At 36.8% G+C, this 22,804-nt stretch overlaps 1 protein-coding gene across 1 annotated transcript in view; it reads left to right on the forward strand.

The window, feature by feature from the left end:
• The window catches only part of LOC128238770 (protein kinase C-binding protein NELL2-like), a 58,152-nt gene that overhangs the window by 29,580 nt on the left and 5,768 nt on the right, over positions 1-22,804 (forward strand). Inside the window, exons 3-9 of the mRNA XM_052955010.1 lie at positions 5,947-6,069; positions 8,128-8,278; positions 8,588-8,861; positions 13,156-13,237; positions 17,052-17,134; positions 18,503-18,631; positions 21,830-21,929. Coding sequence (XP_052810970.1) covers positions 5,947-6,069; positions 8,128-8,278; positions 8,588-8,861; positions 13,156-13,237; positions 17,052-17,134; positions 18,503-18,631; positions 21,830-21,929 — 942 coding nt within the window. The remainder of the gene's footprint in view (positions 1-5,946; positions 6,070-8,127; positions 8,279-8,587; positions 8,862-13,155; positions 13,238-17,051; positions 17,135-18,502; positions 18,632-21,829; positions 21,930-22,804) is intronic.

A 22,804-nucleotide genomic window follows, 5' to 3' on the forward strand; every position in this document is an offset into this window, starting at 1 on the left:
AGATCGCAGATTGTCATATTACTGTTCGAAAATTCATGTTTTATGTCTTAAACCGTTACTAACGGTTTAAGGAAAATGTATAAAACATCAATTTTTGAACTTGAATATCTGCGTTCTGAATTTTTGTCAGCAGTCTTTACACTTGTTTCCATGGATTTTCGAATAAATTGGCTTGTTGAAGGACAAATATTATAAACACATCACGTTGAAAATAACTATATGCGCATGCGTTGTTATAGCAATTTACTTAATTGTGCAGGGACGTCTTCAACAATAAGCAACGATTCCTTTCGAATAACAGACTAAACATGTTAAAATCTAGCGCCCCTGATTGGCTGAAAATAAAGGCCAAACACATATGAAGAGTTGGTCAATATATTGACTGTCAATATTATTAGTATACTACTACTATAGAATGGTTGTCAGGGTACATATGAATCAGGAATGTTAGTAAAAAGTTTGCACATTCGGTTGGAAAAAGAATATTTTATTCAGTTAATATTATTGTCAACTTTACTGAATGTTGATTGGTTGAAAATATTTACATCAGAATCATTGGAAGCAGAATACCGGTCAAGCCGGAACACTGCGGCCATTTGTATCAGTTGGCGTGGACAGCATATTAGACTGCTATCTTTTCTACCAGTAAAAATATATAGGGCCTACAAGAAGCTCTGTAGTTATAAATTATTTTAATCAGTTTTTTTTTTGCTGTCTACAGATTATTTAATTATCATCGCCTAATTTCTCCTTATTTAAACAAAACACACACTGAAAGAAAAACAAATAATGGACTACTTGAATGTTCTCTTTTCATTGAAAGTCAGCCTAATAATTTAATCCTGTGAAACGAAACAACTACATAGTAAATATTAGGCTGTTGGGAATTAAGATTAAATATTTATTCTACACATTAAAAAAATACTACAGCAGATAATCATAAAGAATCAAAATCATTGTACCCGGACCCATAAAAAAACATATAATTATTACTGGGATCCAAAAAGCTCAAATAATTATTTGGCATAATTACTTAGATCTAAAATGGCAATAAAAATGGCAATCTGGTGTTAAGCTGTGTGGGAGGAAATACAAAGGAAGCACGACAGACGAACAGTAACTAGGTCTTTGTTTATGATGTCTGCTCCTGCTTGGCTCTTATCGCATTCCGACACCTTATGCCATGCGCTCAGTGAGAATACCTCCATTTGGTTTTTTATCAAGAATTATTATGTTTCTTCATTCATTAATATCATTAAAGATTGGCCATCATGTTATAATACCATTTACCTGCTGTAGTTGCCTTCTAAAAATAGTTTACTGGGGTTTAGTTTTTCCGCAAACAAAGGATTCCTTAAGTAAAGAGAAGTATGCAATTTTAGTGGTATGTAATTATACATACGCGTGTTCCAGCTCACTAATTGGCAATACAGTAAAAGGTCAACCCAAACCTCGACCACATCGGAGTCTCCTATGATGCAATACAGTAAAAGGTCAACCCAAACGTCGACCACATCGGAGTTTCCTATGATGCAATACAGTAAAAGGTCAACCCGAACGAGGCCCACATTGGAGTTTCCTATGTGGCAATACAGTAAAAGGTCAACCCGAACGAGGCCCACATCGGAGTCTCCTATGTGGCAATACAGTAAAAGGTCAACCCGAACGAGGCCCACATCGGAGTCTCCTATGATGCAATACAGTAAAAGGTCAACCCGAACGAGGCCCACATCGGAGTCTCCTATGATGCAATACAGTAAAAGGTCAACCCGAACGTGGCCAACATTGGAGTCTCCTATGTGGCAATACAGTAAAAGGTCAACCCGAACGAGGCCCACATCGGAGTCTCCTATGTGGCAATACAGTAAAAGGTCAACCCGAACGAGGCCCACGTTGGCGTTTCCTATGTGGTAATACAGTAAAAGGTCAACCCGAACGAGGCCCACATTGGAGTTTCCTATGTGGCAATACAGTAAAAGGTCAACCCGAACGAGGCCCACATTGGCGTTTCCTATGTGGCAATACAGTAAAAGGTCAACCCGAACGAGGCCCACATTGGAGTTTCCTATGTGGCAATACAGTAAAAGGTCAACCCGAACGAGGCCCACATTGGCGTTTCCTATGTGGCAATACAGTAAAAGGTCAACCCGAACGAGGCCCACATCGGAGTCTCCTATGATGCAATACAGTAAAAGGTCAACCCGAACGTGGCCAACATTGGAGTCTCCTATGTGGCAATACAGTAAAAGGTCAACCCGAACGAGGCCCACATTGGAGTTTCATATGTGGCAATACAGTAAAAGGTCAACCCAAACGTGGCCCACATTGATGCTTCCCGTGTTCAAGACTTTCAGGGGTATTGCACATATGAATTCGTGATTCTTGATAAAACAAAATACCGCTGAAGAGAGTTTTTGGTCGTTAAGATTTCTGTCGCTCAATTCAAGTTCTTTCTGCATTTAAGGATTCCGAAGGATCTAGTAGAGTGCCGCTTCAATGAAGGATTTTATTCGTAACTTTAATTATCCTTAATCTGTATAAACCTCACAAATGACCATACATTTCCCCAACTTTGTGTTTATGTTCAATTCAGGGTAGACTTCAATTCACACAAAAATGTAGCAAAATAATGCACTTATGACACTAACATAATTTCAATTTGCGACTAAAAATGACTTAAATTTTTGGAACGGCCCATCACACAGAAGAAATTTCGTAACACCTGGTATTAGAGTATTTGATATTTCACCGTTTTAATTGCACATTGCTGTTGTCACATTTTAATCAAGTAAACTGCTATGCCCGGTGCCTAGTTGATGGAGGAATATAAGTTGTTGCTTCATTATTATGATATGGCGAACGAGTGTTACAACATTCTGGAAAGGAGCCACCCTTCTAGGTACGAATTACATCCAAAGTCATCCTCGGCACCCCAGCGTATCATAACCTATTTGATACCCTGGGCAAATTGGCTAGGGAAACTTCGCAAATCTTGAATATTCATAAGCATTTTCCGACCAATGGAATAGCCGATAACAAAAAGGCAAGACTCTCGTATGTGAAGAGCCGCCGGCATATTTAATAATGTCCTGCCTAAAACGATTTGTAAGCCGTGATCTCATTGGGTTATTTCGAACCGAGATTACAGCTGTAACTTTTCGGCCATTTCCACACTGCATGAGGTGTGTCTCATGTGACCAATTAAGCGGCTGGATTTTACCTTATTAATTATTCATGAGTACGAGATTTTTACAGCTGATTTGCCCAGGGTGCCGAGGATTATCCAAAGTATGGACAATGTAGTTTCGGTTTTGTTAAACCTGTTCATTGATAGAAGTCAACACAGGGGATTTCAGCGTTTTAAACACATCTTTGTTTGTTCAAGACATACGCCGCGTCTATATGACGAGATTAACCCTCAACGCCAAATTCCCCACAGGGGCTGTGTGAGCATATAAACGCAAATACCTACGGATTTGAATTTACTCTGCCCAAATGTCTTGGGGTGGGGTAAAGCTAACGCGGTCGGTATTTAATCTGTTATCATAACATATCCATACAAATGACCTTTATAACTGAAAATTGTTTTATTGTCTGAAAATAAACACATATATAAAAATAATTCTTTGTGAAGAGAACACCTAGCCCAAACTGATGCTGTCTCTGAGATGGTTATCTAGACAGCTAGGGCACAACTACACATCAAATGAGAAACGATATTGCTTTACCAGATTTAAGAAGCGTTCTTCGTGGTTGGAGTTGCAATGATTAAGTACCAGGCCTCGATTTGTTCTCTTAAAAACATAACGGCGGTCGCAAAGCACAAGGAAGAAAACAACAAGGTTGTACTGTTAAATAGTTATCACATTTGTGTGTTTTTTGTGTGTTTATTCTCGATTGTTTTGACTGTTTTCTTGACGTAGGTTAGGTTATCGAGTTCCTAGTCAGGGGCGTAGCTAGCACTCTACTCATGTGTATTCATTATTTGCTGGGGCGGGGGGGGGGGGGGTCAGTGTGTATGCCCCCTCGGACAATTTTAAAAACCATGGTGCAATCTGGTGCCTTGTGGTCGTTCTGAGGTGCTTTTTTAGAAAATAGACAGTTATAGGAGCATATAGTCAATTACGCATACTGCAACTTTGCTTGATTTATTTCTCAGAATATTATGGATTCAGCCGCGTAATCGCGTATAGGCAGCTACGCCTATATTTATTCCCGTTTGTGGTCTTGATTTGACTGCTTTCTTGACGTGTGGTAATGTTTTATTTGGAGGACTAAGCAAACATACTGTAAATGACCATGCAAAGTTACTCACAGTTTGAACAGTTTTAATATTCCAAAAAGGATGAATAAATGTCGAAAACAATGATTCTTATACAGGATACAGAGGTTAATTTAAACGAAATAAGCATAAAACACGGTATTTTTACCTTATGAGAATATAGTAGATCACAGTAAATATTTTAGCATTCACCAATCATTTAATATTTTTGCGTTTCTGCTATTAAATATACGGTTACAATCTTATAACCAGTAATTAATATTTTCCATAAATGCATTTTTTAGTAATTAGTTGAAGGTTTATCAGTCAAAATTGATATTCGTTATACATGTGTTTGTATTGATTTTGAATAAGTGTTTATTTAAACTGACAAATTACGAACAAAATAATGTCTAGAGACTGCAAATATAATAAAAAACCCAATTAAAACAATAGTATGAATTCTTAAATAGTGTTCACTTACCAAAACCATGCGTCTTGGGGAGTTCGCCTGTTTTCACGCATCACAATACAAGCATTCTGAGAAGATGTTGCCGAAACTAGAAATTACAAGGCAAGCCCAGCTTCCTTAGATTTAGCCATGATTCTGTTTGAAGATACAACGGATCAAGGTCAACATACACCAACAACATAAATAGAAAAAAATTTCGTTATTAAATATTGGGCTTATCGCCTTGGATGAAGGTATCCAAAACTGTTTTCATACCTTTCCCAAAAGAATAATGACCACAAACCTGCACTGAATTTTTGTTTGTGTTACTCCAAATGTTCAGGTTTATTGTGCAAGCGATGCAAACGGTTCTGTTTACCTTCTTATTATGTACATGTATATACTAATATGAAATATATTTTGCACAATCGAAACTGCTACCTATGCCATGGTAATGTAGCATCCCTGACCGACACTGCTTCATATGCCATGGTACAGTGACGTCCCTGACCGATACTGCTTCATATGCCATGGTACAGTAACGTCCCTGACCGATACTGCTTCATATGCCATGGTACAGTAACGTCCGGACCGACACTGCTTAATATGCCATGGTACAGTAACGTCCCGGACCGACACTGCTTAATATGCCATGGTACAGTAACGACCCGGACCGATACTGCTTCATATGCCATGGTACAGTAACGTCCCGGACCGATATTGCTTCATATGCCATGGTGCAGTAACGTCCCTGACCGATACTGCTTCATATGCCTTGGCACAGTCACGTCCCGGACCGATACTGCTTCATATGCCATGGCACAGTAACGTCCCGGACCGATACTGCTTCATATGCCATGGTACAGTTACGTCCCGGACCGATACTGCTACCTATGCCATGGTACAGTAACGTCCCGGGCCGATACTGCTTCATATGCCATGGTACAGTGACGTCCCGGACCGATACTGCTTCATATGCCATGGTCCAGTGACGTCCCGGACCGATACTGCTACCTATGCCATGGTACAGTAACGTTCCTGACCGATACTGCTTCATATGCCATGGTACAGTAACGTCCCGGACCGATACTGCTTCATATGCCATGGTACAGTAACGTCCCGGACTGATAGTGCTACCTATGCCTTGGTTACATAGCATCCCTGACTACGTGTACTTATATATATATCCTTAAGTACGTGTACTAATATATAATTGTTCACTTCTCTTTTTCAGGGTTAAGTCTTGGCAGTGCAAGAACAACGACGATTGATTTCCTCCAGTATCTGAACAGATCAAATACAAATATCACGTACACAATTGGTCCTGAACCACCACTACCTGCTATCTACATTCAGGGTGAGTTCTTGTTTTTATACCTAATAAGGGGTTATACATTTTCTCAAAGGTCTGATGAGAAAGAGTTGGAATTTGATTCATGCATAGATTTCCTAAGTTTGCAGTCAAAAATAAGTTCATCAAGAGGCTACACCTAGTTCAGTGTGTCCATCAAGAGGCTACACATAGTTCAGTGTGTCCATCAAGAGGCTACACCTAGTTCAGTGTGTCCATCAAGAGGCTACACCTAGTTCAGTGTGTCCAAGTTCAGTGTGTCCATCAAGAGGCTACACCTAGTTCAGTGTGTCCATCAAGAGGCTACACCTAGTTCAGTGTGTCCAAGTTCAGTGTGTCCATCAAGAGGCTACACCTAGTTCAGTGTGTCCATCAAGAGGCTACACCTAGTTCAGTGTGTCCAAGTTCAGTGTGTCCATCAAGAGGCTACACCTAGTTCAGTGTGTCCATCAAAGGTCTATATTTCCTATATATGATTGAACCTTGATCCGGATGTCTGCTTCATGTTCAGGTGTTTACTTCTTTAAGAACAGTCTCAAGACCGAGTCAAGTCTCAAGTGTCAATTTTCATTTATATTTTTTGTCCCATTTACCACAAACATTTCCATTCACAATTTTTACTATCATTTACATACGCAAATGATGTAAAAATGATGGATTTATTTTCATTTAAAGATGTATGGTTTCCTGAGTTTGAGTCCAGGCTGAGAAATACTAGTAAGATTGTTCAATAGCATAGGGCCAGGGGATTTTAAGAGTGGACGAAAGGTGGGGCAGAGGTCGTACGTGTTGACTATCCTTTGGGTGTGTGCATTTTGCCTGAACAGCTACCAGGAAATAAAAGCCCGATCATATCTTCAGCTTCATTTCTAGAGATCTGTTACCGTAGTATAGACCTGTCTTTCGTGAGCGCTATCTCATTCATGTAAAAATCAAAGAGCTCTCGCAGACATCATATCATCCAAAAATGCTCCTGAAACTAAACAGAACCCGTCTGTGAATAACACTTGATATAACTAAATGGTGGTCCATATTACTAGAAATTTTATGGCAAATAATTTGTTTGAAAACATAAATACGTATATTTGATCTGCCGATAAACCGGCTGAAGAGCTGAGTTCTGGCCAATAAGTTACCGCCGTCGTCTTGAAAATGAAAAGATACAGGCCACTGATAAAGTCTGTAGGCTCAGCGGTGTTCTTGTACACATGGACTACAGCACGATCCCACTGAGAACATAATGTACAACTAACTATCTGCCAGCTGTATTGATCTTCACAATAAAGATAGATATTCATGGTCATTTTATTGTGTGTTTTTGTGTTTAATTGTTTGAATAAGATGAAATTGCGTTGCACTGCCTAGTATATTTTTGCAATATTTGGTTGAAAAAATCACAATATTTGTATGTTTCACATTCTACAGAATCAAGGTTTCTCTGAATTTCATCTGTTACAGTATTAATCAGAATTTTACAATGAAACTTAAAGGAATTTTTAATAAGGGATTTGTCAACTGTCTCTGCAAGTTTTTTTTTCAAATCAAAATCTGTATTTTTTTAAGGAAAAGGTGAATTTTGATTAACTTCTTCTCAAATGTCCTAGCTTACACATCGTACAAGGTTTACGATTAAAGGTCCACTCATTATGAAACAACCCATGTATTTTTTTCACTTTTACTATTCAAAATAAGACAGGAAACTCCTATTGGGTATATAAAGCTTACATATATAGGTATGCACAGTTCAGCCAAAATTGATAGGTTAAAACGAAATAGCACCACAACTTTGGTCCTGAAGTATGTGAAACACAAACTTAATCATTTATATTTACGCTTAAAGCAAATTGAAATGCAGTAACAGTCGAATGTGGTAAACACACTATAAACACGCGACTTCAGCCATACAATATATATTATTGGTACACCTATTAAAGGCATATCTTCTGCTTCGAATACAACATGTTCATACAATTCAGAACATGAAACTCTTTTTCTCAAAATTCTCCTCATTATGTCTAAAACATTCTTCACTAAGTTTAAAAATAATTCACCTTCGTTTTCCAGATTCATCTCGAGGTCTCGTTCTCCCAGAGAACGCTGTACGTGACGCCTTGATGTTGCTGCATAACAACGATGACGTCACATTCCTGGCGACCATCAGACAGGAAGCCGGTGATTCCGGGAGCATATTTTCCTTCACGGCCGGAGTTCATAGGTTGGTGAATGTTTTCGGTTTAAAATGCTTTGCCAGTGTCACTTTTTATTTAATGATTTGTTAATATCTAAGAACTAATTACATTTTTTTCATGCGAGTATGAATAACAATATAAATTCAAACATGTCATATTGAACAAAGCGCATTAGAAAGTGATACAAATTACCATATTTAGTATAGTTTGTTAAATATACTGCAACAATCCAAAGACACTTTGAAACTGAACATTTCCAAATGATTGGTGAAAAAGTTACCTAAACTTTATAGATACAAAATACAACTAATGAAAATGTTAACTTTCGTTTTCAGATATCTGGACTTACAAATAAGTGGTGGCCGTGACGAGCTGATATTGTATTATTCGCATGACCAACAAATCCATTCGGCAACATTCCCATACAGACTTGCAGACGGCCATTGGCACGAGATAGCATTAACTTTCAAAGGTGCAAGCTTGACTTTAAGAGTGAACTGTACAAATGTGTATGAACGAGTGCTATCGTCTCTAGATATACAATCTTTGGCAGGGAATTCTATACAAATCCACATAGGAGGTCGCGGTTCGCATGGTTCCCATTTTAGGGTAAGTACAAATACCATTTATTAAACTGTTGCGTTCAAAAATGTATTCCTTATTGTTTAAAAACCTTGGAAACCTCTTCCAATTCCATGTGCTTGTGGTGTTTTGTCAATTTATTTAAAAATGGTCGGAGCGCAACAAAAAAAAATCCCACACCTGCTGTTGACATAATTTTTGATACAGAGGTTAAATATACACATTTATCTTGATGACTTTCATCTGGGACTTCTAGGATCTGTCATCAGGCGATTTTCATACCTGTAGGTCAAACCGTACATATGCGCAAATCCATGCTTGTGACCTTGACCTCTGTGAACAATAGCGGTCATTTACTGGTCGAGGGCATCCTAACACTACAAATTCATGATCAGACGTCAATCTGTTCCTGTATCATGCGGACATTTTTTTCTAAAGCAATAGCTTTGATCTTGTCTTTTGCCCAAAGGCCCTCCAAAATAAAATATATGGTGTTCAATGGCAATTTACCAGTGAGGTATCATGTTGTTTGTTTGTTCAAAGACAGTTTTTAAGTTTTATAAGACTGTTGTTCGTGACACAATGACCCCCAAAGCAAAAGCGGTCATCTTCCACTGAACTTCATGGTCATGCACCAAACCGGTTCGAAATATGATACGGACGCATTTTGCATAAAACCCTGTCCGTTACCTTGACGTTAGACATACTGACCTTCAAAACAGTAGGCTTATCTACTGGCGAAAGGAAAATTTGATTTTTTTCTGTTCAAACTGCTATTGTGCGAACACGATATGGTCTACCGACCGACAGACATACCGACCGACAAACCTACAGACCTACCGACCGAGGGACCCACCGACCGACAGACCATCCGACCGACAGACCTAGCGACCGAGGGCCTACCGACCGACAAACCTACCGACGTACAGACCTACCGACCGAGGGACCTACCGACCGACAGACCTACCGACCGAGGGACCTACCGACCGACAAACCTACCGACGTACAGACCATCGACCGACAGGCCATCCAACCGACTGACAGACCATCCGACGGACAGACATAACAACCGACCGACATATCATCCGACCGAAAGACCTACCGACGGACTTACCCATATTTTTCGAAAGGTAGGGTTCGGAAAACTGATAAAACTGAGTAATAATAAATGACATATATAGTCTACTGCTTCTTGCAAAAGAAAGAGTCTAAACTGTAATACTTTCGAGGTTATTTCAACAGTTATTATGTTTTACATTGATTTAATACGTGTACTAATTCATGTTTCCTAGAAAGCAACAATTGTCTGATCTCTCCATGAATGTTATGCTATTTCATGTTCACCAACCACGCGAAAATAAATGACAAAATAAGTACAGTTAATAATTGACACGTATTGTTAATAATAGCTCGCACACAAATATTTCTAAAGGTACCCAACATCTGTTGAAATGATTATTGTATATATAACAATGATGTCTGCTTCCATTAATCATTTTGACTGCTTTCCGAGTGGAATAAACGGCGAATGAGAACTCATTTTGCAGATGCTGTAGTACCTATAGTTTATGAGCATTGTACCTAACGGGGGTTAGAACGCTTGGGTTGAAAAGTTGAGTAATATCGAGACATGTTTAAATAAATAAATCTTTCTTTTTTGTTCCCGGTTAAATACAGTCATCACGTGTTTTTTTCTGTATTACGCATGTGTATATAACATTGCTTTATTTCCGTTGGTCAGAAAAAGTATCACTCCGCGTACTTTTTAACAAAGTAAATGGCAAAAATAAATTGACTGTCAATATTCCGTCATACGTTTATTTTCATTATTTTTAAAAGATTTGTTTGAATACAGTAGTTCTTTTTTTTTCTTAATCTTAAGAGAAAATGTGATGTTTTGTCCCGATTTCGTGAAAAACATTTTTAAGACGTTCGGTATTTCATTTTAAACAGAAAATTACGTCATGAACTTATAACAAATTTAAAAGAAAGAAGATTTCGTCAAAAGTATAGTGTTTTCGTTGTAATTTTTATGTGATTTAAAGAATATGACACAAGTCATCATATAATACACAATTTTATCAAACTCGCCCTGGAAATATGTTAGCCAAAGGCTCGCTTACATTCCCTGAACTAGTTGGTTAAAAGTTAAAGATAAACGTTGTTCGCCCTTGCCAGCACATGACGCCTATTGTTTTTGGGGGTCTACAGGTTAACGCTCAAGGTCACAGTGTTTGTTTTATTTTTTGAAAGCAGTTCATACAATAACTCGAGATAGTAGATGACCCCTATTCTATCATTTTATCAACAATAGCGGCCTTGAATGGTTTGGACAACAACGGGTTTCCCATAATATATCCAAGACACTTGGTCCTCAAACTTAGTAGGACTATTGATCAAAACTAGTTTATAAAACCTATTTATTTTGAGGTTAGTATGTAAGGGGTGGTTGTTGTGATCCCTTTTACATCAAACTTGGTAATGCATTGATTTCGACGATGTTTGAAGTAGGTCGTTTCTTGAAACATACCACATGCTCCTGACAAAGCGGCGTTCAGTGAGCATACTGTTTGACAGACATTTCTAATATTGTATTAGATTCACTATTTTCTGCTCCTTTTTAAAAGGTTTGCTCGTTTCATTTTAATAAGTACAAACCTTCAACCTCTTGAACAAGTCATCCCTTCACCCTTTGATTGATATTTGAACTGTTCTTTTAACGTTTCGAGATATTTCAAGCTAATTTACGCTTTCGATTACAAACCCAGTCAAAAGGTAAATGGAGTTTTCATGTAAGTTAATTATCTCGAATGTTTTAATTGGCTTCAAGTGCCCTATGGTAGTGACAACAAGTGGAGTCACTCAGAAACATCCGACTGTAAAGTAAGAATGCTTCACTTTGAAAAATGTTTATTGATAACAGATTTATGTCAAACATGTCCGATATGTATAGTAAATTTGTTTTCATGACCCAGAGTACTTCCCACATCAATTGTCTGTGTTTGAAGGAATGTGAATTGCAGCTCTCTATATATAAACCCAGTCAAAGAGTGTCTCCTGAAACTAAGGGTTTCAATTATAAGAATAAAACCTACATTTTCAGCTAATGAAACTGCAGGTATGCAATTATTAAGTGCTGGGCTTAATCATTAAACATTTCAACTTTCGCGGGTGTTTTAAGGTCCACCGCTTCTACAACTCTTCCGATACACAATCCTTGCGCCAGATTTCATCCGATACACAATCCTTGCGCCAGATTTCATCCGATACACAATCCTTGCGCCAGATTTTACGTTAGTAACGTGTCAACCAAGGAGACCGTATTCTAAATCAGTAACATGACCTGAAGTAATATCTTTATGATTAAAAAGGGCTCGTTCGCAACGCTCACTCAGCTCAATCTTAATCATATTTTTTTTACTTCAGGTCATTTAATATAACTTAAAATCGTGCTTATAAACATTAAAATGGAAATAGGCATTGTTCGCTATTCTGTTCACTTTCTGCAAACAGAGAGACAGAAAACACACTCGTGAAGCAGAAATTTGCCCCAGATCATGAAAATGTGCTAAAACATTCGTAGACATTGCCAATTCTTCGATTTACCTTTAACTATTTACTTCCGGCGATTACCTGGTTAATTTCAACATAATCGTCTTGATCTTCATCGATTTACAGAGTTTTTGTTTATATATTATTACATATGCTTTTCGTAGAGCAAAGATTACGTCATTTTCAATAAATAGAAACCAAACTATTTTGTTGGAATTTCGATAAGAGCGGAAGCCTCAATTATTTAAATAAATTAATCGTACTTGGCTGTTTTAAGTCTTAAAATAATCCACTTGATATTACGTGTTTAGCTCATCCGTACCAAGTGTTCCCGGTTACATACCATCAGAATTCCGGTTACATACCATCAGACTTCGTGTTACATACCATCAGACTTCCGGTTACATGCCATCATACTTTATTATCTTTATGTCAAATTAAACTTTAAATAACTCTTATGTGAATCGCTTACATCTTTAGTTAATTCTATGTTCTATTTCGGTGAACATTTGCAGATATTTAAGTTCATGTTGGAAATGAGTACAGTAAAACTGCGATCGCTCGAGGACGCCGTGGTCCGAGCTGAAACCTCGAGGAAACCGATGTTTCGACGAATTTTAAAAACTAGAAATGTTTGTTTGCCTTTATTTGGTGCTACAGGAGTCACACCTGGTGGCATCAAAATCCATTTTAGGAGATTTATTAAACCCACATTCAGGTAAACTTTTTTTTAAACTAAAAATGTTAATTTACGTTTTCTTCCCTGTAGGTGGCGCTGCAGGAGTTACGCCTGGTGGCCTACAAAGACGGTCTCCAGCAGGATCCATGTCCACCTCAACAGGAAACCATAGGTCAGTTCTGTACCGCATGGTGAAATTATTCTCTAAACATCTGAATGATTACAGGACAATCCTATTTATACTCAAATATATATGAACACAATTTAATTGGTTTAATTTATCTTTACATATACATTCTTACTAACATGTATATATAAAGCGGAATTGACATTATCTCGTCATTAGCCTGGTCCCTTATTTCTCGATACATCTTAAGTTTCTTCTAACAGGATAAGGCTTACAATTTTTGTTTTAGTGTTTATGTAAGAGTCTACAGTGGTATTCGGGCTCGCACGGAAAATTGAGGAGCGGGTACCCGGAGCCGGACTGTCCACTTGTCCATGCCCTATTTGTAACTATTGAAACATTGTTAATATATATTCGTATCAGTGAGGACAAGAAGTCATGCAGTGATTTTCTCAATTGTGAAAGCTGGCAGATTAAATTCCCTCAAATATTGGACAACACTGATCAGTTGTATAGTGTATACCTTGACCGATGTAATAATTCAAACAGTATCGAGCTTGATCTAAATTAGATAGTAGATAACTAGTATATGTTCCTCATTACTTCACATACACAGATTTGTTTTTATTAAACCAATATCTCAAGTGTTCCATAATCTGGCAAGAGCGCCGAATCATTTTTGAAAAATGTTGTACGTGCCTCTTACAATGTTCTTGAAGTTTGAACACCTATGTGGTTAGACGATGGTACAGACATGTTCAAGTACAGATATTAATGTCTCGATAGTTCTGTGAACAATAAGTGTGCAGCCCTACCGCATTCATTTACCGACAATAAACTACAGAAATAAGTCATATTTATTGCACATTAGATCTTTTTTATGGGAAAAAGACTAGGAATTGTGTAGAGTTAGCTAGCGATCCAATGCATGGTGTTTGTACATACTAGAATAAAATAAACTGAAGAAAAAAGCACTTCGGATTGCTATCTTTATTACCGAATGGCAATATTCCGGAACAACTACGTTCATAGCTGAATGTTTAAATGATTTTCAACTACCTGTTGATTTTACTCCGGTTATCATTTTAAATTCGAAGATAAATGTATCTGTTCTGTTATATGAATATGCACCACCCTGAACTCGTATTCTGTTTCTATTTAAGAGCCTTCCAAAGTGCTAAAGCTGGCCCCAATGTCTCGAAATTTCTTAAGCTTAACAGGCTTGAGTAGCTTATTTCACATATCCCACACACATTCTTGAATTGAATTTGTATACATGATTTTTTTTAATTGTGATTATCATTAATATAATTCCTATATACAGTCTAAAAACGTTGAAAGAAGTAAATATTACGCAAATTATTGAAAAACCAAAATAGTGAGCTTAGCTTAATTCTTATATAAGGTATTAAAGAAGTTTCGAGAAATTTGAGCCAGGTGTATAGGACCAAAACATAAATGTTTCAATAATTCATTTTGTGCCCCCATAAAATACAGGGGTGGGGGGGGGGGGGTCGGTGCCAATAGATTTCCTCTTGGCCGTCCGTGCGTGAGTCAGTGAGTCCGTGCGATAGTCCTTGATTCCGTCCGTGAAATCCGTCCGTGAATCCTTGTATCCGTCTGTAATCAATATGCGAACCTGTGTCGCTGAAAACTCCAAAACTATATTAGCTAGAGACATTCCCTACAGGGCATGTTTATGGGGTGATAAAGTTTTGCACCTGGGGTTTCGTTTCCCGCTGCACTTAGTCAAACTATAGCTATTGCCCTTTGATTAGCAAGAATTAGCAATTCTGTAAATGAGTCGCTCATAACTGCAAAACTACATTTTATAGAATTATGAATTCTTAGGAGAATGTTAATGGGATGATGAAGTTGTGCATCTGCGATTTTGTTTGCCGCTTTTATCGTATATCCAAAGTTATGGCCCTTGAATTAGCAACAATTGGCATTTCTGGATTTATGTCGCACACAGCTCCAAAACTGTATAACCTAGAGTCATGAAACCTAACGGGAAAGTTAATGGAGTGATGAAGTTGTTCACGTAGGGTTTCACGTAGGGATGTTTGGATGTGCAACTGTGGTTTTGTTTCCCGCTGCACTCAGTAAAACTAGAGTTATGTCCCATGAATAAGCAATTTGTGTTTTTGAACCTTTGTCGATAAAAACTGCAAATTTATTTCACCTATAGTTATGAAACATGGAAGAATATTGTTCAGTTGATGAAGTTGTACACCTGCGGTTTTGTTTGCCGCTGCACAAAGTATATCCAGAGTTATCGCCATTGAATAAGCAGAAATGGCGTTTTTGAACTTGCTGAACTTGTATCGCCATTATTAAAAATGTATAGTCCTACACCCATGAGATCTTTTCAGGAAGTTACTTGATGTTATAACGTCATGGATCTCATACTTATAATACACATTTAGGAGAATGGACAAAATAATGGCCCTTGGTTTCATGCAAATGCGGCATATGGGGGTTTCCGTTTCCTATGGAAACACGGTTTTGTTATTGCATATTGCATACATTCTTTGCAATATATAATAAAAATATAAATGAGTTATAAAGAGTTAAGCAAATTCTCAGAAGTAATATTTAATCAAAAGTTCTGAACAACTTTACGACTGGGTGTCCGGTTAAATTGTAAAATAAAAAAATGTTTTATGTAGAGAGAAAACAGTGACTGTATTTTGGAAAAAACTGCATTTACAGAAATTAACTTGACCCTTCAAAACTCCAGATATGATCAAAGTGATCAAAAAAATGATGGCTAGGCTCTTAGCTAAGGGTAACATTAATGGAAGACTAACAGAAGTCTGTGATTTACTAGCTTATAAGCCTTTGCTGAAGGTCAGAAGCATTCTTGTATGAATGCATAGGGTTTAAAAAATGTGTGGTTAAGGTTGCATTTTGTCAAAAACCAGGTAGGTAGGGTGGTCAGCTTTTCTTGAGGGGCTCGATGTAAGAACGTTATTATCATCATTGGCTTATGGCATTAAAGTAATCAGATTGTCAGTATTCATCAGTATAAAGATTTACAAACTACAAGTTTTAACACACATATTTTCTGTTTACTGTTTTAACCAACGGACTTTAAATACAATAGGGTCGGCGCCTATTTCGTAGATAAGGGCGGGTAACCCAAACCAGAAGTATTTTTAGGCCAAGACCCTGGATACCAGGTAGTGGTCGTTTACCAACACACAGCCACTATATAGTTGACGAGTCATTTGAATCGTGTGAGCGATATATGGTCGTTTTGGCCCTCTTGTATTGTAGGTTTTGTAAATTGCTAAAACAAATAATCCTCAACTGCATAAACAAGGATGTTTGCATCCCGCCAGCGGTACAATGTCTTGGCCGCTGTAAACAAATACTGATAATAGATTCTACAGAAGAAATGTATCGATCGATAGTTACTCCTATATCCTCTTAGAATATTAACAGTTGAGCTAAATTCAAAGATGCACTCTTACCACCAAATCAGATTTACCACAATTTTTTTTTTTTAATATTCCAAAAAGGATGAATACATGTCGAAAACAATAGAATACCGACTTTAATTTGAAAAAAAATGTGCATAAAACACGATTTTTCTACCTTATGAGACTATTGTAGACCACAGTAAATCTTTTAGCATTCACCATTCATTTAATATTTTTGCATTTTCAGCAGTGAAATACACGGTTACAATCTTGTTATCAGAAATTGATATTTTCCATAAATGCATTATTTAGTAAGTAATTAAAGGTTTATCACTCGAAATTTAGGTTTGTTATACATTTATATGTATTGATGTTGAATTAGAGTGTAACTTTACCTAATGTAACTGATCTAACAAGTCTGTTTGTTTCAGAATGCCCAATGTGTGCAGAATTCCAATCTTTCCAGAACAAAATGAACCTCTTGTATAACAGATTCCAGAAATACAACATAACCGTAAGTAATCGTTATTTTAAACAAAAAACCACAAGGCAAAGTATCGTATCTCACACGAATTGTTTTATGAGAGGGACAAGTCAACAGGTGCACATTTTTATAAATCAGTTGTGTTTTCTTCGCTAGCTTTTTATGTAGTTTGTTTTGCAGATTAGTCACGATCTGTTTTTAATAGACTTTTTTTACTTTTTATAGAATTATAAGGTAGTGTACAGCAAATGTACTTGGACTAGGAATGGTCAAAGTAGTAAAGTTGCCTATAAAACATTGCACATTCACCTCTATCTAGCATTGAAATTTATACCTTGTATCAAATTCAATTGTTTTCACGATACGAAGGTATTATAAAGAATGTCAATGTCTTTTTCAACCTTTGAATATACTAAAATTTGAACTCTGTAAACAATCTAGTTCCAATCATCCCCTCTGTAAAGGCCACAGATTGTTAACATATAGTCAGAGTACATTTGCATTATTATATATAATATAATTTATTGTAACTAACTAACTGTATTAAGGTATTTATGTAATTTGGGCTTAATGTCATTTGATATTGTGTTGGTTGTCATTTGACTGTTTTGGTTGTCAAATGACATTGTATTGGTTGCATTTGACTGTTTTGGTTGTCATGACATTGTATTGGTTGTCATTTGACTATTTTGGTTGTCATGGCATTGTATTGGTTGTCATTTGACATTGTATTGGTTGTCATTTGACATTGCATTGGTTGTCATTTGACTGTTTTGGTTGTCATGACATTGTATTGGTTGTCGTTTGACTGTTTTGGTTGTCATGACATTGTATTGGTTGTCATTTGACTGTTTTGGTTGTCATTACATTGTATTGGTTGTCATTTGACTGTTTTGGTTGTCATGACATTGTATTGGTTGTCATTTGACATTGTATTGGTTGTCATTTGACATTGCATTGGTTGTCATTTGACTGTTTTGGTTGTCATGACATTGTATTGGTTGTCATTTGACATTGTATTGGTTGTCATTTGACATTGTATTGGTTGTCATTTGACTTTGTATTGGTTGTCATGACTTTGTATTGGTTGTCATTTGACATTGTATTGGTTGTCATTTGACATTGTATTGGTTGTCATTTGACTTTGTATTGGTTGTCATTTGACATTGTATTGGTTGTCATTTGACATTGTATTGGTTGTCATTTGACTTTGTATTGGTTGTCATGTTTATTGCTAGACATTTTGGTAAGGAAAAAATAGTGAGACATCCATGATGATTTATTTGCACAGCTTTACTACTCATCTTTGAAACATCAGTGTATTATTTGCAACAGATTGCGCGTTTGAGCGCTACCCTACCCTAGATATGCTTAATGTCACGATTACCACCTTTACAGTCCGTGCAGCAAGCAGAGGAGGACGCTGGGCTAGAGCGGTGCGAGTGTCTCAAGTCCTGTGAGCAGCTAAAGCAGCTCGTTCCCCACACCCTCTTCCAAATGGACCAGTGTAGGATATGTGCCTGCAACGTAAGTGAATGCAATAGCAAACAAGTGTCTGTTTTATATATAAAACTAAACCTTTAGATATGAACAGTATGTGGACAAATAGGTCTTACACGAAGGCGAGGTTAAAATGTTACAAATGTGTTGATACCAGACATGTAGCATTGCAAAAGCGAATCATTTATATCAACATGACCAGTTTCTTGCATTTCTTTTGCAACATATTTACCCAAAGTTCTACGCTAATTTTTACCCTCGCCTTCGGGTAAAACCCATTCGGCGTGCATACTTGTTTTGATTTAAGTTGTATGCTTTAAATAGATACTTTTTGGCTTAGAAAGTATGCTCTTATTCTATTGTTTTGTTTCTTCTAAACATGCAGTTAATTCTAAAGTAGCCAACTACTTTTTGCCACTCGTAATACCAGGCATGTATTACGCGTTCACTTTTAAAACGAATAACCGTATACATAATTCTTCGACAAAACGCACCATGTTAGCCAGCTGTTCATTTAACCTTTTTTTATTATAAGAGTAAACAACCATCCTTGTACTATACAAACTGTTAAAAACGTCATATCATGACTAATATTTTCTTGGAAAACTGGGGAACACAACCTTGTATTGCCAGATTGTCCAACTATTCGGATCATCTTGAGTTATTTTATCTCATAACAGCATAGCGCGATTCAAAATGATATACCGTCGAACCTTGTTGGCTCGAACTCCCAGGGACCGGAAAAAAAACCTCGAGCCTCAGAAAACTCGAGCCAAGCGGGATTGTCTACCTTCAGTATAAAGATTTGATCCTTTACATCTAGTTTGAGCCAACGAGGAATTCGACTGTATGTTTTACTCTCTTTAAAAGTGCATTATCTAATGAATTATGTTGAAAATCAACATCATTTCTCAATAATCTGAAGAAGAGTTATTCAAGTGAAATATTGTATGAAAGTAATAATTAAAAAGCAATGAATTGTACGCAATTGCTTAAAACATGGTTATCGGCATTATTAAGATTTCCTGCAAGATTTCACATTATTAGATATTGATGTTTCCGCAATAAAAAAGGGATTTGAAACAACCATAACACATTTACTACCCTTTTGCATTATTAATAATATTTGATATTTCCTGTCTTTAGTGTTTCAGTGGCATTGGAGCGAGCTAAATTCAGATAGAAAACTATCTATGCACAAATATATATATAAATTAATTACATCAAGCCAAAATACAGTGAATGCTGAATAAACTTCACAATTCATACATTTTACAGAATATATTTTTTCTTCATATCCTAATACAATAGTTTTCAAGTGATTATACGAAAAGGTACTTCAATTTGATTTTATTTTATTTATCTCATTTTAAAATATTCTAGGAAAAACGCAGAATGTATGGGTTCTAGAAATGGTAGTAACAATTGTCTTTTTTTCTGGCTGTTATCTCATTTCTTAGACTAATAGTGGCACAATCAAGTGTAGTCTGGGCCAAGTTCAAAGAAAACTAATGTAAACTGTGAGTGGCGGGGTGGGGTATTTTTGGAAAAGAGCTCGCTAATCATTCTAGCAGACCAAACATGAACTGTTGTGTGCAGCAAACTAACCAAGAGAAGCACTTGGGGGGTCGGTGGTTGCGTTATGTATTGTAAATGTTCTAAATGTGCTGACGGAGGTAAAAAAGCTGCCATCGATACCCGTTTGTTTCTATGAAATATTAAAATAAATGAAAGCGTCGTTTCGTTTTTCAGATGGGAATATTATCTTGTAAGAGCATATTTCATCTTTCACTTAAAAGTTAAACAAACGGATTTTTATATTAATTCAAAATGTTTATGATAGCAAAATTGATCATAAGAATGTCCAAATGTACCTACCGTTAAATGTACCATAATACCTTTGCTGTAAAGCTATCCTTATCTCTGATGCTGGACACTTAATATTCACAATACCGCAACAATGCATATTTAAGATACGGATTCAATTTCTCATAAGCTTTTACCCAGTGTAGTTTTGTACCTTCGTGTTCTTTCGAATCATTGAATACGTCTTGATGGCCTTTACCAGTGTTTAGCAAACTCTTATTACGCAGTGACCTCCCTTGACCAGCAGATTATAAGTATCTTCCATGGCCGAGAGTGTAAGATAGGTTCATTCCGACGCGAGCGTAGGGTGTTTTGCGGAAACGAAGTTTACCGAGTTTCCGCAAAACACCTTGCGCTAGGGTTGGGATGAACCTATCTTACACGAGCGGCTATGATAGATGCTTTTTCTCCCACCTCAGTTTAAAATTAAGTAAAAATGTATTTTTTTGCTGGAACTCTTTTGTGCTTAGTGAAAATAATTGCGTATGGATATGTTATAATTTGTGGTTGTCATGGATACGCGCGCAGTGATTAAGATTATGTTAATAGTCAAATCGGTCTTTAAATAGTTCTAAGGAAAGTGAAGCATGATTTCTTGAAAGGTGCGTGAAAACTGTTTTATGGTAACATTTGAAGCGAGAAATAATTAATTAGCGTTCTAAATATTGTCACAAGGCAATGCTACAGACGAAAGTCTTCAACTATAACGGGGTAATTACAATGTGGCGACCATTAAAAAGGAGTTCCATACCGGCATTTAATCTTCGCCCGTGGGCAAGATAAGAATTTATAGCATGGTTGAATTATTGGATCTACAATGTACTTATCTGAGGTGGGAGAAAAAGTCGTCTGCCACCATGTACAAAAATAGCTGGATTTCAGCTATATTAGTTCCTTTAATAAAACTATTTTGTTTACGTCTTAATGCACTCTTGTATTAAAAGATCATAAAATTAACGTTGTTTTCGAACATTTGTTTTATAGTTTCACATGAAAGAAACAAATAGTTTTTGAATGACGTCACGTGATTTTGATCGTCATCGGTGGCAGTGATTACTGTCCAGCAAAGGGAAGTAACCGCTGTATAGAGTTTGTTCATCATCACGTGACATGCGTGGTGGCAGTGATTACTGTCCAGCAAAGGGAAGTAACCGCTGTATAGAGTTTGTTCATCATCACGTGACATGCGTGGTGGCAGTGATTACTGTATGGCAATGGGAAGTAACAGCTGTGTGGTTTTGACTATGACCGTCATTGAACACTCTCGATCCAAGACTGTTGTTTTTAATACTTTGGATGTAGTCAGTACTCCCAAAGAATTTCTCTTCTTAAATATATTATTGTTGTTTTATTTTACAGGGGAGCACCCTGGAGTGTCGATCTCAGCCGTGCCCAGAGCCAGAATGTGCGAACCCAGTGATAAATGATGGCGATTGCTGTCCCTCATGTCCAATGAAACGTACGTCCGACGATATGTGTTTTGTTCGTTCTTATATAAAGTCATCAAAACTATCCGCGTCCTTCAAAACATTGTACACTTTTTTGAATGTCTTGTTAAACGTCAAACTTCTTGCTTATTCTATATTTAAATATGTAGTCGTCTTTTATAAAGCTGCATTGTTTTTCTTCCAAGAACTTTCATCTTTGTTACTTAGGGAATGCCAAATTGCTTGTATGTTTAATGCCATGTTCCAGTTTTAAAACCTCCCAACCAGGCAGAAAAAAACAAACAAACGTCAAGCAAATACAACAACACAATAAAGGAAGAACAGAACATGAAGTTTAAATTTGACTTTAGAATAAACAGCTCATCGTCTCATTACACAAATACAAAATACACACACACACAATCAATAAACACTTTCATACTTACATTATTATGCGTTTTAACTGACTTTTGTAATAGTATATAAAGCTTTTTTAGAAATTACACACGTCAACCAATGTTACCAACATGTTAGCGTGTACGATAGTTGATATAAAACACATACTCCGAACTTTATTTAAGATGTACAATTGGCGCCGTCAATTTAAAACATCAAAATAAAATTATTGACTTGCAGGTTTTTACAATTCTGGCGCATGCTGTTTTTATGGTAATCAAATTATTTCCTAACGTTTTTGTTGATTATATTGTTTATATAAGCAGATCCATTGCTTAATTATTTTATTTTTGGTTTGGGCAGCCTTAAAGCTGCACCCTCACAGATATACCATTTTGACAACTTTTTTATTTTGTGTCTTGGAAACAAAATATTTTTTTGCGTAAATATCTTCAAACCAATGATATAAGATTGCTGACAAAAATCAGATCGTAGTATTCCATTTGAAAAT

This window comes from Mya arenaria, chromosome 6 (assembly GCF_026914265.1).
Source record: "Mya arenaria isolate MELC-2E11 chromosome 6, ASM2691426v1".
Classification (NCBI taxonomy): Eukaryota; Metazoa; Mollusca; class Bivalvia; order Myida; family Myidae; genus Mya; species Mya arenaria.